The sequence below is a fragment of the Euprymna scolopes genome, chromosome 43 (genome assembly GCF_053919585.1).
Source record: "Euprymna scolopes isolate OS-2025 chromosome 43, ASM5391958v1, whole genome shotgun sequence".
NCBI classification, from domain to species: domain Eukaryota; kingdom Metazoa; phylum Mollusca; class Cephalopoda; order Sepiida; family Sepiolidae; genus Euprymna; species Euprymna scolopes.
Genome location: NC_136524.1, coordinates 35,536,704 through 35,554,210, shown reverse-complemented (window position 1 = coordinate 35,554,210; position 17,507 = coordinate 35,536,704). Strand labels below are relative to the sequence as shown.

General features: G+C 34.0%; 1 protein-coding gene across 2 annotated transcripts in view; it reads right to left on the bottom strand.

The window, feature by feature from the left end:
- Nucleotides 1-17,507, bottom strand: part of LOC145268284 (cilia- and flagella-associated protein 337-like) — a 177,131-nt gene that overhangs the window by 155,321 nt on the left and 4,303 nt on the right. For both annotated transcript variants that reach the window (XM_080123688.1, XM_080123687.1), the window contains exons 2-4: nucleotides 16,168-16,641; nucleotides 10,915-11,052; nucleotides 7,108-7,326 (exon numbers count right to left, since the gene is read on the bottom strand). In XM_080123688.1, the coding sequence (XP_079979814.1) occupies nucleotides 7,108-7,326; nucleotides 10,915-11,052; nucleotides 16,168-16,473 (663 nt within the window). In that variant the 5' untranslated portion in view covers nucleotides 16,474-16,641. The remainder of the gene's footprint in view (nucleotides 1-7,107; nucleotides 7,327-10,914; nucleotides 11,053-16,167; nucleotides 16,642-17,507) is intronic.

Here is a 17,507-nt window from a genome sequence, read left to right as displayed (position 1 = left end):
AGTATTGGAGAACTAATAAGGTGTCATTACTTGGGGGGGGGTCATCAGGAATTTGTTTGTGTTGGACTTGAAGACATCCAGGTTGAAGTCGGGAGGGAAACAGGCAAGCGGAACAGAGTTCCACAGGCGTGCAGTTCTAAGAAAGAAGCTTTGTTCATGTTATCTACGTTTTGATTTAGGCACAGATAGGGAGTGGGGAAAATTATTGATAGTGGTTTCAGCTAGTCGGGTGTTTTTTGAGAAAGATTGGCGAGGAGGGACCAAAGAATGGAGCTCAGACGAGCACCTGCCATGGAAGTAACGATAAAACAAGGACAGGCTCGCAACGTCTCTTCTGTGGGAAAGAGGTTGCAGGGAAGAGAAAAGGGTATCCCCCACCAAGCCAAAGAGTCTATTTTGCACTCCGTCAAGGCAGGATAGGCTGTTTTTTGCAGCCCCCGCCCAGATGTGGCAACAGTACTCCATCTTTGGACGTACTTGGCTCTTATATAGAGAATTGCATCAGTACTGAGATATCTTCTGGAGCGGTAGAAGGATCCCACCATTTTCCCAGCGACCTTGGCCACAGACTTGATGTATGTGTTCCATTTAAGATCAGGTGTAAAGGTCAAACCCAGGAGCTTATCAAATCCTGGGGCCTCCCTTAGACGAGAGCCATCCATTTCAATTGATGCCAGATGGGGATCAGAGCGTTTATGATGTAGAGATAGGAGCTTGGTCTTAGATGCATTAAAGGTAACCAGCCACCTCTTTCCCCACTGTACCACATGCTCAAGAACTCTGCACAGCTGTCAGTAGCTGTTGAAGTGTCCTTTTCTTAGCCATATCCAGGTGTTTTCATGATTTTCTTCTCTTCTTATGAAACGTGCACATGGCTATTTCTCTTTTTATTTTTATTTTCTTGTCTTTTTGTTTTTGGTTTTGCTGCTTCTTCATTTTGACAGTATCTTTTGCTGTGGTGATCAGCCTTTCAGGAAGTTCATGATTTTTGAGAGAGTGATAGATCTGTTCTCTTAGTTGTACCATAATTGGTAAACAGAATATTGATCGGTGCTTATTTGAGATTCTTACCATTTTGTCATTCTTCCTTTGGCCATCCACTCTGGCACATTTATTTTGTAGACACATTTTTTTCAGTTTTTGTGTCAGTCTTTCATGTAGACTCATAGAATCATGTTTTTTTTGTTTGTTTTTTTTATCAGCATCCATGTGTTCCATTGTGGCCTGGGGCTTTCCAGTTTGTCATATTTCTTAGGGTTGTCATAAATATTTTTTTCATTAATTATTTCCTGTTCTTCATCAGTTTTCCTCAAAGGAAACAGAGTAAAAGAGAACCTTCTCCTCCTAAGACAGAGATAATGGGTCTAGTGGGGATCGGGCAGTCACAGATTGCTTTGCTGGATTCTTGTCACAATATAATCAGCTACAATTTTTTCTTTTGTTTTACAAAAGGATCGCCACATATTAATGCCCAGAAGCCACTCAAGGATAAGGATTAATGTGAGTGTATGGAAGTCATTAGAACAGTAGCGTAGTAATCGTTTGTGAGGGAAATTTCATATAATCAGATTATTTACGAGAACGGTTCAATAAGAACTTGTTTACATTGGAGTTGAAGATGACAGACAATATTGTAGTCAGCTGGAAAGCAGAGCAGTGGAACAGAGTTCCACAGGTGGGAACTTCTAGGAAAGAGGCTTTGTTCATGGAATCTACATTTAGGTTTGGGCACTGATAGAGAGTGGGGGAAATTATTGATAGTGATTTTGGCTAGACGGGTATTTTTTGTGAAAGATTGGCGAAGGGATTGGAGCTCAATTGAATACTTATCATGAAAATGATGGTAGAGCAGAGACAGGCTCGCAACGTCTCTTCTGTGGGAAAGCAGAGAGAAGAAAAAAGGGCATCACCTAGTAGATTTGTAACCAAGTGATTCCTTTTTGCTCACCAACTGCCTACCAGACGTAAGAGTAATTAATTGTTATTTATTTCTTTATGCTTGAAAATGATCTTTGCTCCTCAGTGGTATAATTTTGATGATCAATTTTGGACGGTTCCTCTCTTTGATCTTCCACAACATGGGGAGAGCGGTAATATGACGGACCTGAAACCTTCGACGTCTGCGATCTTCATCAGAGCAGCAATCTCTTTTTGCAAGCAGGTATCAAGCGACCAATTGAAACTCAGGAATTGACCAATTTGCTGACATCATGAGGAGTAATGTAAGTCAGTATCATCCTTTGGCGAAGTGTGTTGTGCAACAGTGATGTGCAAAGAACTTTTTCAGGTCAGGTGCTCAAGTGAAAAAAAATAGCAAAAATATAGCGAGGAACACCGTGTCGGTAGGGTACAAAGGTGTAATACATTTCTTTGAAAAGGACAATTTTAAAACAGGAGTAACAGGGGCAGGTGCTTGGGTACCCCAAGCATAGCCCCCCCCCCCTGCTCTTTGCGTCTCTGCACGTTCCTGTTGTGCAAATTCATTAACTTTATTCGAATTCTTCTTTCTTTCCAGTTTATGGAAAGTACAAAATGTATTTCGAGTGTTTTTTTTTTTTACACTCCTCTTTACTCCTCTTTACTCCTCTTTACTCCTCATGTATGACTTTTAGTCCCAAGTTCTTTGCACCAATTTATCTCTTTTGCTTTTTCTTCATTTTATTCCAGAATGCCCAGGTATTTGTAGTCATTTACTAATGCTGGGACGATTCAAATATTCTTTTTTTCAGCCTCCCTAACAATTACCAATTCTGATTCTTTTTAAATTTCTAAATATGTGTTGTTGTCCGTGGATCAACACACGTTGTGTCCAGATTTAGTCAAAAAGGAGACCAAGAACAGGAAAGAACTCCAACTCACTTTTTCCTTTGTAACAATGACACTTATTTCCGCATTGTTACAGCCGTGACGTCACCCACGTGATTTCGAGCGTGATCTCATTCCGTGCTCCTCGTCTCTCACATAATCAGTTTCTTTCTTTTTTTTTTTTATAATCTTTTTTCTGTACTGGTGAAGTCCTTTCGCATGTATTTACATATGCACATCCACACTACGTTACAAATGTAGTGTTTTTTTTTGTTTTTTTTTTGTGAAGAGGAATTGGATTAACGTCAAAACCCATGTGATAACTGCATATATTTTCGCAAGCATAAAAATACAATTATGAGATGGGTGAGCTTTTGATTTTCGTTTTATTGATAGTTAAAAATCAATAAATATTTATCATTTCAACATTAAATATGAGCCATGCAAAATTAAATTTTGAGCACAAACAAATAAAAAACACTCAAAAAATATTTGCACATATTTGCTGATTCTGATACCCCCAAAAGTTCCAATATTTTTGATTCCCAATTGTGATACCGATTAATGGTCCCAGCAATATTATTTACGTTCAACAAATGTCCTCATCATGTCTCAGTTAGGTAGTTCTGTGTGTTTTACTGTTTTCGGTCTTTTTCTCATCACAAGATGACAGTAGTCAAATGGTTAATGACATGGACTGACGACCTGGGTGTTCCAAGTTCAAATTCACTTTGTTCCATAAAACTCACTTGGCAACCCTCATATGGTCCCTCCCATAAGTACCTGATGACTTTCTAGAATTATTCTGACTAGAAAAATATCAGGGAAACCAATGCCAACAATAGAATCTCCGGGTTCATGTGATATGATGATGATGATCTTTGATATTTGGGATATTATCAGTTAAACCCTAAATTTTCGGAATATAGCAGACTTTTTTTAATCAAATTTAGTTATTAATCTTTTTATGTAAGTTTGATATAAACTTTTGGAATATTAACAGACTTTTTTTAATCAAATTTAGTTATTACTTTTTCTGTGTAAGTTTGACATAAACTTTCAGAATATAACAGACTTTTTTTAAATCAAATTTAGTTATTACTTTTTTGATGTAAGTTTGACATAAACTGATCCTTTTGGTTTCAAAGTTTTTCTCTCAAGGTTTTCATCCTCTAAATATTTTTTAAAGATTTGTTTTTGTGTGAGCTAGGGAAGGGGGTATACATTGTAAACATTCACCAAATAGTTTTTATAAAAACTCAACTTTTCACATAAATTAAATTGTAAAAATAAAAACTGAAAAAAAACTGGGGGTGGGTAGGAATGATAAACTGGACATTCTACAAGGTGATCCTAATGTATGGACAGGTGGGTTTGGTTTGATTTAGTTTGATTTGGTTTGGTTGTTTTGTTTTTCAGAATATCAACCCTTTCTGATTTATTTAATATTGAATCCGGTAATTTTAGAAAAAAGGTTTTATGCTTCAAGTTTTTTTTTTTATATCTTAAAATAATTGTTCATGATGTTTGGTTTGATTGCTTCTTTTCAAGGAATGTTGTTTTTTCTTTTGAGCTTTGCAGAACATGATTCAATCATATTATTTGGATTCTTCAGACTACTGTTCTCATCTTGAGTATCATTTTCATAACGTTTCAGTTGATATAACCTATGACCTTCTTCAGGTGTATCTTGTCAAACTCGGGAATGTTTCTGTCAAACTCTGAAATTTGGATGGAATTTGGAGCGGAACCTTTTATTTATAGCATGTTTATGTTCCATCAGCCATGACTGGATAGAGGTCCTCGCTGAGAATTGAATATTCAACCTTTTTTTTTTTTTTTTTTTTTTTTTTTACACAGTGATCACCACTTATCAAGGCCCGGAAGCCACTCAGGAGAATATCACTTTCACGATTGATTTTTCCAAGTAGTCTAACCACTGCGCCACGGGTCCTTGTTATTCACAGTGTGCTACAGCTTTTCAACGTTCTTCTAACCATCCTTTTAATGAACGACACGTCTCACCTTTATATAGTTTTCCACATTTACATATGGGCGACCGAAAGAATACAAATGCGAATTACTGAGGACCTCTAACCAGTCATGGCTGATGGAACAAGAGCATGCTACCCCTGTTAAGTAAATAAAGGGTTTCATTCAAAATTCTGTCCTAATTCCCGAGTTCAACAGACATTCCCAAGTTCGACAAAATACACCTGAAGAAGGCAGAGGTTATATCGATAGAAATGTGAAAATGACACTAAGGATGAGAACAGTAGTCCAATGGATCCAAACAATATGAATAACCAGTCCTCATCTCCAAAAATTCAGAAACGTGATAACATTAATGTTTAGTGCATGTTAGGTCAGGAGGCCGATATCTTCGGACAGCCTGATCTTGTAGCAACGGGGACACATAAGTTAATTAGATATTTGTCAGCTGCCGTTACTAACCTTGGTTCATTTTGGTATCATTGTTGCAACCTATCCCGTCGTCAACAGACATTGCTTCCCTTTCTTGAAATGAGGTATGGTCAAGCTCTATCCTAGGGGGTTAATCCTTCCAAGCATTACCGGCCACTTTGATGACGGGAGGGGGCTTATTGCCAATCAGCTACCAGGGAATGCCAATAAGTTTGTTCTCTGCTAGTAACCACTCATACGACCCAGTTTTCTATATTACCCTTCTTGAGCGTCCAATATGTAAACCCTTCCACCTAACAGTCACGGGCGATATGGATTGGAATTAATACATAGAAGACGGTGGCAAGTCTGCTGCAAAAAAAGATAGGCTCCTTCTAATAGGCTAGAAAACTTCTCACACCTGTGAGTATCTTATATCTCAACGAAGCCATTATTCAGCAATGCATGGGAGTAGGAAGAAAATTGAGATTATGGTTAAAAAAAAATGTAGTAATAGTAGTAGTATGAGGAGGAGGCAGAGGAGGAGATATGTTTTATATTTTTTTTATATTTTTGCTGTCACATGTACACTAGCGGGCAACTGTTGAGAATGAGATCTCAGAAGGATTTAATTGCTATTGCTCCCAGGTCCACTCTGACCTGGAGTGGTAGTACCTGTTAGGGTCCCAACTATGGGTTAAATAGAATCCGACTTAAAAAAACAAATATACCCCATTAAAAAATCGTTCCTCAAAATCACTAGATTCGGCATTAAATAATCTGAAAAAGGGTTGATATGCCGTAAAACAAAAACAACCAACCAGCCAACTCAGAAGAATTTGTTCGTAATATCTCATTGTTTTGAGTAACAGCACTTTGTTTTGAGGGGTTGATGGTTTATAGTGGTATCAACCATTATTACAAGGTGATCAGCATTCCCAAGTGGGCTACGATGGGCATATGTCACTCGTCTCGAACAGTGTTGTGAGAATAAGTCGAGAAGTTAGGTTAGCTGGTCCTCACAATTCTTGAGGGATAATTTTAATAATCTCCTATATTTTAAAATCATCTCTGCAATGCAAGAATTGAGGGCCAACACATTACAGAAGAAAAAGAAAAAAGAAGATGATATGTCCTGCGAAAGGGATGTATGTGTTTAAAGTAGCTGAGTGGTGTTGGTGGCAATATTCGAGTAATAATCTAGTAAGTTGCCTTAATAAAAGAGCATTTGCGGTCGGAGCTGGTAATATCCTTAAGCATGCGGCTTTCAGTGTATCTTTTGCCATCTCTTAAGCTGGTCTACCAGCCAATCATGCGAGGAACATTCAAAAAGTAATGCTTCTTATTGTTCTTATTGCACCCGAATGGATCAGAGGAAATTGCAAATTACATCTTTATAATGACTGAACTTGCGCATTCATGACCTGAAAGCTTCATCTCTCTGTTGCAGATATTGACGGTGTGAGACTCTAAGAAAGCAACCCCTGTCATGGACATGCATCAAAAGCGAAGATGCGTCATTGAATTCCTCCATGCAGAAAAAATTGAACTGATCAACATTCACCAGCGCTTGTTAAATGTTTATGAAGCCGATGCAGTTTATGTTAGCAGAGTTAGGAGATGGGTTCGTCGATTTCAGAGTGCCAACAGTGATGTGAGTGACAAAGTGTGCTCCAGATTTTTACAACTGATGCATCAAAAGAGGCTGGCAAAAGTGCATTGAAAATGGTTTTGACTATGTAGAAAAATAAATTCTGGAGCACAAAAGGCCGCTCGTTTTAATGGAATCATTCCCGTCTTCGTAGCTCTTCAATGTTTTAGTTTTAGTGAGGAGGAACCCGAATGTGCTCATATTCCATGCATCAGAAAAAGAAGAAGTGGAATATACTTCAAACTCACCTCACTACAAGTAATGAGAATCCCGTTTAAATTCTCAGACATCTTGCAAACTGATTCCACATGGGGTAGTTTTTCAGACGTTGCAGGCAACACAAATTCATCAATCTTTGGTAAAATCTTGGCATGGCAGAGAAGAATGTATGTGCAAAACTGATCCAAAGTTATTATGCCGAAAGCGTGGAAGTCAATTTTCTTGAAAAGGTCATCGATCTCATCATCCTGTGAATAAAATAATAGTTGCTATTAAATATTATCCTTACTTTAAACCTAAATAAATTAATGCATGCATGGAATTATGAGTAGATTTACATTTGGAATATTAATGTGATACTATCGATATCACCCCCACCCCCGCACAAAGTGTTAGGAAGTAAAAATCAAAAGAACAAAGGTATAGAAAGTAAGGCAAACATATCTGTCCCAGTTACTGTCACACCTTGATTAACAATCCCATTTCAACTTTCTTTTGTGTGCATTGATGAACCACTTCTCTTTATCTTTCATCTAACTTTATATATATATATATATATATATATATAGTCATCCACATACAGTACTGTTTTGCTGTTTCACAGCTCATCAGTGCGGCTAGACAGGCAACTGCCTCAAGCCAGGATCGAAACATGACCTCCCAAATGACAGTCAAGGATTTATTTATTTTCAGAATTTTAGATAAGATAAGTCGTTGATAACGTCGGTTTTAAACTTGACAATAAGGAACCGTTTTGGTTCCCAATATCAAGTTCTCTTCATCAGAAATGAGGTAGATCGAATATCGAGAGCTTGATATTGGGTACTAAAATGGTTCCCTACTATCAGGTTTGAAACCAGCCGTACTGATGGGCTATCTTATCTAAACTTGTGAAAATAAAATATAAATATTACGTTCTTATTTTGCAATTTTTTCCCTTAAAATAAAGCACTCTGCTGGAATTCTTTTCCCCAAAACTATAATTAAGTGTATATATATATATATATATATATTCTAATTATTCTAAGTTATATTCCAACTGAAACCAATTTCCCTCTTTCCTCATTCGATTCTTAGCTTTTAATTTATCATTCTGACGTTTCCTCTTAGAGGGTCAGACGATAAGGCCTTAAGGAAATTTTAACAATTCCACCTGCCGGTTTTTTTTTGTTTCTTTGATCTTTTTATTTAAATTAAATTATGTTTCCTCTGAAATTTCTCCTTCCATTTTGCTGTACCAAGAATTTACTTATTTAATTATTATAGTAAAAAATAATTATATATATATATATATATATATATATATATATATATATATATATATATATATATATATATATATATATATAGTGGTAATTTTTGTTATCATTATGATATTACATTTGGGCAATTTATTTGGATTATTTTGATTTACTACTTCCAGTTTATTTAACTTTATATGCTAATAATATATTTTATTTGATACAGTAATCTCTATAAATAAAAATTAAATTTTTCATGCTTTGTTAATTTAATTTAACTTAATCTATGTTTCTAATCAGGTTTTAGTCGAGACAATATATACTTAGATCTATGTAAACAGTTTCGAATTACTTCCTGGCGTTTATTAAGAAGGTTAACTTTAGATATTATTATGTGATAAGATTCTTGATTGCAAAGGTTACATCGGCCAGACTTATTCGGAGATTATTTATTAGCACTTCCTAGTATCGACCATTTCAATTTGCATTCAATTTTATTTATTCTTAATTCCCTAATTCAATTTATTAATGATGTTTTTAAAGTTCAAAATGGCATATGTAAGCAAATAATAAGGTAATTGCAGCTTCTCTTCCAATTTATGGATTTTTTAATCATGCCCAAAGGCATTTTATTTCCTTTTGGTGGATTGATAGTTGTTATTTCTTCTGATGAGTTAAGGGCAAAATAGATTCATTGATTGATATAATAATAATTAATTGAATGATTTTGTGCTACGAAACAGATACTGTCAAGAATTGTAAATGTCAACTGAATTAAAGGAATAAATTGTAAGATGGTAAACATCATGAAATTTTGAATATAGACATTTGTCATTTATTCATAATATGCTCCGTAATTACATTTATTTATAAAAAGGAAATATAAGTGAATAAAAATATTTCCACAGAATATATATATATATATATATATATATATATATATATATATATATATATATATATATACAACTTTCAATTATTATATGTATATCTTCACATAACTGATGTCAAACGATATTTTGACCTTTTCATTTCTGCACTGCTAACTTCGTATGCTGAATAGAAATGGAAGAACGGTTCGGTTATTTATAAAGTGACAAAGATAGCAGCTCAATCAGACTAAAACATCTCCTTTCCCAACAAAGCATATTTGCGTTTCAGTTTGGTAACTTGAGAAAAAACAAACAAACAAGCAGCATCAGCATAACAGAAAGATATGGTGGAAACAAGTGACAACAAGATCATCATGAATGAAAAGAACAGCAGCATCAGCAGGAAGGTGATGGCGGCTGACAACCTTGATGTACCAAGTTCAAATCCAGTTCGTTCCACAGAAACACTTTCACTTAAGAATGTTGGCAACCTTCATGTGGTCCCTCCAGTAATTACCTGATATCTTTCCAGAAAGAATTCCTAATAGAAAGATATCGGGGAAACGAATGGCAACAAAAATTATCATCATCATTAATGATGATCAACAAACAAACAAACAAGTAGCAGCAGCAGCTTAATCAATCTCCTCAGCTTTCAAGGTCAGCGTTAAGGGGTAATGTTAAGAGTGCAGCAGCAGCATCAGCAGCAGCAGCATCAACAGCTTATACTCGAGACTTAAGATTTTGAATCTTTGTTTTATAACATCGTTGCTGATTGCTTGTAGCAGACAACTTCCTTTCTGTCTTGTCCAATCAAAGACCATCATTCAGGCAAGTTGACCACATGACTAAATTTATAAAAGATTAAAACCACTGCAAATTCCCGTTTTTCTTCTTGGCTCTTGCTTGACCACACACTCTGCTGTTAAGGTGCAACTAAGCCCGGGTCTTTGGCCCTGGGTTGACAAGAAGGCAAGCAAGCCAACATGGCTAATGCTGCACACGGACTTGAATGTGGTGCACACACAAACTGGTTTATCTTCTCATGGGATTCTCTAATGTTTCATGACGCACGCTTCTACTAACTTCAACATGCATCCATGAACTCTCTCTTTCATCAACGTCCAAATATAACTCTTTGCATGACTAATCCTCTTCTCTTTTTCTTGACAATCATACTGATGCGTTCCCCAGCACTCTCTGGCCAAAAACAGATGCGAAACAACTTATAGAAAAATAAACGTCTTTATTCTTTTTTCAAAATGCTGCAACTACTAAAATCACTGTTTGCATATAGTACGAGAAAAACTTAGCGACGACGTGGAACAGAGGTGAGGGGCAGTTGACGGTGGTCGAAACAATCGAGCGGCGTTTCAACAACCAGGTGCGTGTCTGTCTTTTTCTCCTTCTGCCGACAAACTGCCCGCTTTTGTTTATATCAGAGTCGAGTTTCTCAATGCACCTGCAATGTCAACGACTTTAACCTGTGATTCCATCAACGAGTCCATCCGGCCTCTGCTACCGTTGACAAGTCAACACCTGCAAGTGTTTCCGCACAGTGCATTGTGCGACAATACTAACAAAGATAATCAATGAAGTTGTGATTAAATATTAGAATGATACTCTTAATTCTACAAGGGTAAAAATTAAGTGAGTATGACTGATGGAAACAGCCAGTAATAGGAGATGCTATGTCAACATCTAGAAACAAAGATTTACTTACATTCGTTGTAGAACCCAATAAATTTCGTAAAATGGACCGGAATTCTTCTAATCTGATTTCCAAAACCGGTTTCGTTTTTGACAACTTGAATCCTTTGCCGAGTTCTTGCACAATTTTTTTAGTCAACCGACTTTCAATCTGCAAATTGAATAAAAGGCAAAATCATATTTTTTAAAGCATTAAATTAATTGATAATTTTTTTTTTTTATTAATTTTTATATTTTTAATAACTGTTAATGATAAAAATAGTTAATAAAAATGGATTTGCTATAATAAATTAATTTTTTATGTTTTTAATTAAAAATAATTTCATTTTTAATTGTTCTAGATTTAATTACATAATTATATAATAACTAAATTAAAAACGGGCAAAAGTTATAGGTCGTTGGCTTGGTATGAGTACTTTATGTCAAACTTCTAGAGTAAATGTGGTATTGTGGTGTCTACTCCCTCTTAACCCTATTAGTCCCTTACTGGGCATTGAACGGATACCATAATACTTAGTTTGCTGCACACAAAGGTCCATATAATACTTCAGTCATATTAGCCTAGCAGTTTCTATGAAAAGGTGAAACGGACATACAGATAAACAAAGAGAAATCTATATATATAAAAGCGAAAATGTATGTATGTATGTATGTGTGTATGCCAGGATCAAAACCCCACCACCCGTACGACAGTCAAGGCTTTGACACATTACGCCAATCAGCAGCTGCTGTGCGAGCAGTGAATTAACGATGTTTTGACATCGTCCGAATACCTAAGCTTGATTTGTTTACACAAAAAGCATCGCTTAATACGCTAATGGTATATCATGTATCACTTTCCAATATGCTCAACTCAAGATAAGGAGTGTTATAGTCATCCACATACAGTACTGTTTCGCTGTATCACAGCTCGTCAATGCGGGTAGACAGGCAACTACCTCATGCCAGGATCGAAACCCGATATATATGATGAATCCTAGCGTGGATGAAACGTGGAATATTCTGTGTAGCTTAATTGCCATATATATTTTATAATTTACTATATATAAAAAAAAAAAAAATCCAAGCATCTGTAAATCATATTAATTGGACTGTTGTTTTTCGTCGATTCGTACGTTGAGTTATTTGGAAAATCATGTGTGAATTTGTCAACATCATCATAATCATTATCATGTACTGCATATGTGTGAGTCTAAAACAAAGTTTTTATTAAAAAAAAGTCCAAGCGTCTGTAAATCATATTAATTGGACTGTTGTTTTTCGTCGATTCGTATGTTGAGTTATTTGGAAAATTATGTGTGAATTTGTCAACATGATCATAATCATTATCATGTACTGCATATGTGTGAGTCTAAAACAAACTTTTAATTTAAGAAAAAAAGAAAGGAGGAAAAAGATCAGGAAGGAAAAGGGACAAAAACGGTCCAGCCGCTGATCACTTAATATGTATGACTTTTGGAATGTTCCTGCATGTGTATTTTACATGTATATATGTGTGTACGTATGTATAGACATATGTATGTATGTGTGTATATGTGTGCCTCTACATGATTATGGTTGCATGTGTGTGCACATGCATGCATATGTTGGCGTACATCTGTATGTACGCATGTGTTTATTGTCATGTGTATGTGGGGTGGAGAGGGCTCCTGTAAGCCGTGGTGAAGGCCACCCCTCTAGGAGAAGCAAATCTTGGATTAAAAAAAAAACAAAAAAACATAAAGCGGGCGACCAGTACCCGCATTAAGCTGGTCTGCAGTTTGACTTGTTGTTGGCTATCTTGCTCTTGCTGGTTGCTGGATGTCAACATTTTGAACTGAGAGAGAGATTTAGCTGTCGTACAAAAAACTCTGTAACATCATCTGTGTATAGATACTCCCTCAGCCATGGAAAAGTTGTGATGCGTGTAGGCCTGAAATGCTGGAAGCATGTATTAATTGATCTGCCATCATTATATGTATATATGTATGTATAGGTGTATGTATGTTCATGTACAGGTGTATGTATATGTGTGTATATCTATATGTATATGTATGTATATGTGTATATGTATATATGTATGTGTGTATGTATATACGTATATATATATTGCTTGTATGTATGTGTATATATGCATGTGTGTGTATGTGCATATGTGCATGTGTGTGTATGTGTATATATGCATGTGTGCATGTATGTATATGTATGCATGCATATGTGTATGCATGCATATGTGTATGTATGTATGTGCATGTTTCTGTATGTGTGCATGTATATGTAGGTAAGTGTATGTATATATATATGTGCATATGTGTACATATGTGTATATGTATATATATGTGTGTATGTATTTGTATATGTGTGTGTGTATTTATATGTATGTACATGTGTATGTATGCGTGTGTATGTATATGTATGTATGTGTATTATACATTGTGTATGTATATATGCTTACAGATAAGTATGTGTGTATGTATATATATATGTATATTTGCATTTATATATAGATATGTATGTATGCCATTGACCGTCTTGTGTAGGTTTATGTATGTATATGTATGTGTATTATGTATTGTGTATGTATGTATGCATATATGTGCATTATATGTATGTGTGTATGTGTATATGTGTATATATGTATGTATGCATGCATGTATGTATACTAATGACCATCTTCAGTGTCATGTTTGTTTGAGCGTGTGAATTTTGCCAGCAGGACTAAAGTCATTTTCGGCTCATGGACTTTCAGTGCCTGAGGGAGTGGCACTCGTCTGACAAGACGTTGCAATCATCATATATATATATTTGTAGTCATCGACATACAGTCCTGTTTTGTTGTATCACAACTCATCAGTGCCGCTAGACTAGCACCTCTCCCAAGCCGAGGATTGAACCCAGAATCATCGCGTTGACAGTCAGCAGTTCTACCAATCGACCTACGGGAGCAGCCCCGTAAATAATCTCGCCAAATGTCTATTTAAACAAACATCCGTCCACCACTTGTACAGTGCTCTAATCACTTTATTTATAAACAAAGAGCAAGCGTCGCATTTTTTTCAGCCAATTAAGTAGCGGGTGAGTTAACTTACGACAGTGCTCTACCCAAAGAGGGGGGGGCTTTAAATATTTATAGTCATCGACATACAGTCCTGTTTCGTTGTATCACAACTCATCAGTACCGCTAGACTAGCACCTCTCCCAAGCCAAGGATTAAACCATATATATATATATATATATATATATATATATATATATATATATATATATATATATATATATATAAATGTAACTCTTGGTTCGTTCATAATTAATAGTCTAAATAATCACTGGAAAGACTGCTTCGGCATTTTAGTATCATATGTTTACTGTACCCATGCGGGTTTTTATATATCTCTTTTTAATTATAACATTATACTTATTTTTTCTATAATAAATAGGTGGTTTTCTTTGTATGTATGGGCCATTTTTTTTTATTTGAGTACAATTATTTCACACCGCATGCCATCACATGACATCACTAAACGGAACTTTTATATACCAAACTGACATTTTTCATTTAAAAATGGAATTATTTCTCTTTCGTTAATATATATATATATATATATATATTTTTTTTAAATATTTCGTGTTTTATATATAAGGTACAATTGTTGAATGTTAATCTTTTGATTGTATTTGTTTGGGAGAAGCACAATTAAAAAAAAAGATTAAAACAGATTAAATTTCACTTAATTTCATCAAGTAGTGTTTTTTTTGTTTTTTTTACAGCGGAAAAAACACGTTTTTATGAGAGCGTGTTGAAGGCAGCCATCTGGGATTTAAAAAAAATTGTTTGAATTTTACAAATGCCAAAGGGAGATAACTCCAGTTAAAGAGCTGACACCCCTCCCCATTTGGTCTTTGCTCCTTTAATTGAAAAAAAAATTGGGGTTTGAATTATATTTTCAAGTAGTTATAAGCTTAAAAAAATAGTAAGTTGAATTATTAAGGTTCTGATCATCATTTTTAATGGCCACTTTCTGATACACCTATAGAACCTCTCCCAAATATACTGACAATAATTTGGTTTCGTCCTTCCCTTCAGTGTTTCCAATAAGGGGGATTGATTTACTAGGATTTGTATTAGAAGCTGGGCACTTATTAAAATTATTTAATTGTTGAATTTTTTGCATTTTGGTTAAATTTGTTAGTTTGCTAGCGCTAAAAGCCCACACAAAAAATTGAACAAAATACAAAATTAAAAAGAATGGTACTCATGCAGAATTTACCCCTCCCACCGCACCGGATTCCAATTAGTTTAGGGTTCGACCGGCAATCACCGGATTCAGTTGAGCGTTGTTCAAATGTTGAAACACTAAATCAACATTTTATTTGTTTTTTTTTGCATAATTAATTAATGATGGGAGTATTTTTTCTGTTTATTTTCTTAACATCTATTGACAAAACAAATTTGTACATTCTCTTGAAAAAAAATCTAACTTTTCTCTACTTTCACCTAACTATTTACAGTGCTCATATAAAGCATTCATTTTTTCTTTTTATAATAAAAATTCTGTTTTCAAAAAGAAATGTTTACTGCCAACTTTCTTTTAAAAAAAAAAAGTGCAAGTTTTCCTGAAAAAAAAAAAAAAAAAAAAATTTCACCTAACAATTTATGGTAAATAATTCACCTTCTCTTAGGGAAAAAACAACTTTTATTGATAAAAAAAAAAAATTGCAAAAATAATAAAATAAATAAACAATACAAAATGCAATTTTTTATGAGGAATGTGTTCCATTTTAACAAACTGAGCCACAGCAACGTGTGGCCGGGTACAGCTGGTATATATATATATATATATATATATATATATATATATATATATATATATATATATATATATATATAAATTCCCTCTCCTCCACTATTTGTTACCAAGTAAGATCTATGACTTACTTCTAGTTTCATCAAATACTTTTGCAAGCAAAATCCGATCCCGCATTTTGCTAAATCCTACCCTCTGATGAGAAGGAAATTATTTCTTCGAAACTCCACGGATTAAGGACTATCCACTTATTTTATGCTTCCTTTTTGAAATTAAATATGTTTTTCACTCTTTTTCAAAGTGTTTTTTAATATGTTTTATTAACTACTTGTTCTTATGTATATATATATATATATACATATATATATATATATATATAAATATATATATATATATATATATATATATATATATATATATATATATATTTTCAACTATTATTTGTACTTTATTGTTCCTTTTGTTTTTATTGTTATACATACCTTGGATTTTGGTCTTATAGCCTTTTTTTTCCTCTGTTTGGTGATGTAATCCAAGGTGATTCTCTTGTCGATTAAGACTGTGTCGGATATGGTGAACCGTAAATCTTCTAACTCCACTTTATCTTCGTCATTTTTTAAGTTAATTATTTTTTCCTTTTTTTGGTGAGAAGAACCAGCACTCGTATCCGCATTTGCGCCTCTCGTCGATTTAGTGTCAATTGTATGTCTGTAAGTCATTGGATGGGTTTGTAGTTTTCCTTCGGCTGAACTTGCCCGCACTTTTCTAATATTTTTTGATGGCAGCATGTTTTTTTTGTTTTTGTTTTGTTTTGCTTTTTTTTTTTTTTTTTAAAGCAATTTTTTATATTAGGGTAGGGGAGGACTATTATTTATTTATTTTTTTTTTTTTTACTTTAGTCTTCAATTGCAATCGACTGTGTTCTTAAATAATCCAAAAATGAGATCCTTTTGACACTGTTAGAATAAATATAAAAGAATATCAAAGAAGAATGAAAAATATGAAGAAAAAAATGAAAGAAAAATGAAAAAAGAAAAAAATGATTACCATGGACAAGAAAAAGAAGACGAAAAACAATTATGAAGAAAAAAAGAAAAAGAAAGAGAATGATAGGATCAAGTAAAGATTAGATACCCCGGTAGCAGACGACAAAGATAGGCACACATTTCAAGTGACACTGGTTGTTCGACCTTGACATTTGTAAACACGTCAAATAGCAGACATGTCCAAATGTTCGCGAGCAAGATTTTTTTAAAAAATATATTTACAAATTTTTTAAGATTTAAAAGAAAAAATATATATTTACAAAACATTTTCTTTAATATTTACAAAACTTTTAAGGATTAAAAAAAAAAAACTTTTCTATTTGCACAAAACTTCTTAATGTAAGTAATAAAACGAACGCATTTAAACAAAATATATTTAAATAAATGAGTGTCTTTCTAGGTGAGTTCTTTTTATATATTTACAGAATTTTTTAATAAAATTATTATTATTATTATTATTATTATTATTATTATTAATTAATAATTATTATTAATAATAATAATAATGAGAATTTCGGATGATGTCAATTAAAAAATACAATTAAAAAAAATTAAATGAAACGAAACTTATTAATAGCAGAAACAAATATAAAATAACTGACTTGTTCAGATTTTTGCGACCAAGATTAATTTTTATGTATTGTGTGTGTGTGTGTGTGTGTGTGTGTGTGTGTGTGTGTGTGTGTGTGTGTGTGTGTGTGTGTGTGTGTGTGTGTGTGTGTGTTTATCTTTCTTTGTGCGTTTTTAATACAATTCAATATTTATTTAAAGTGCGA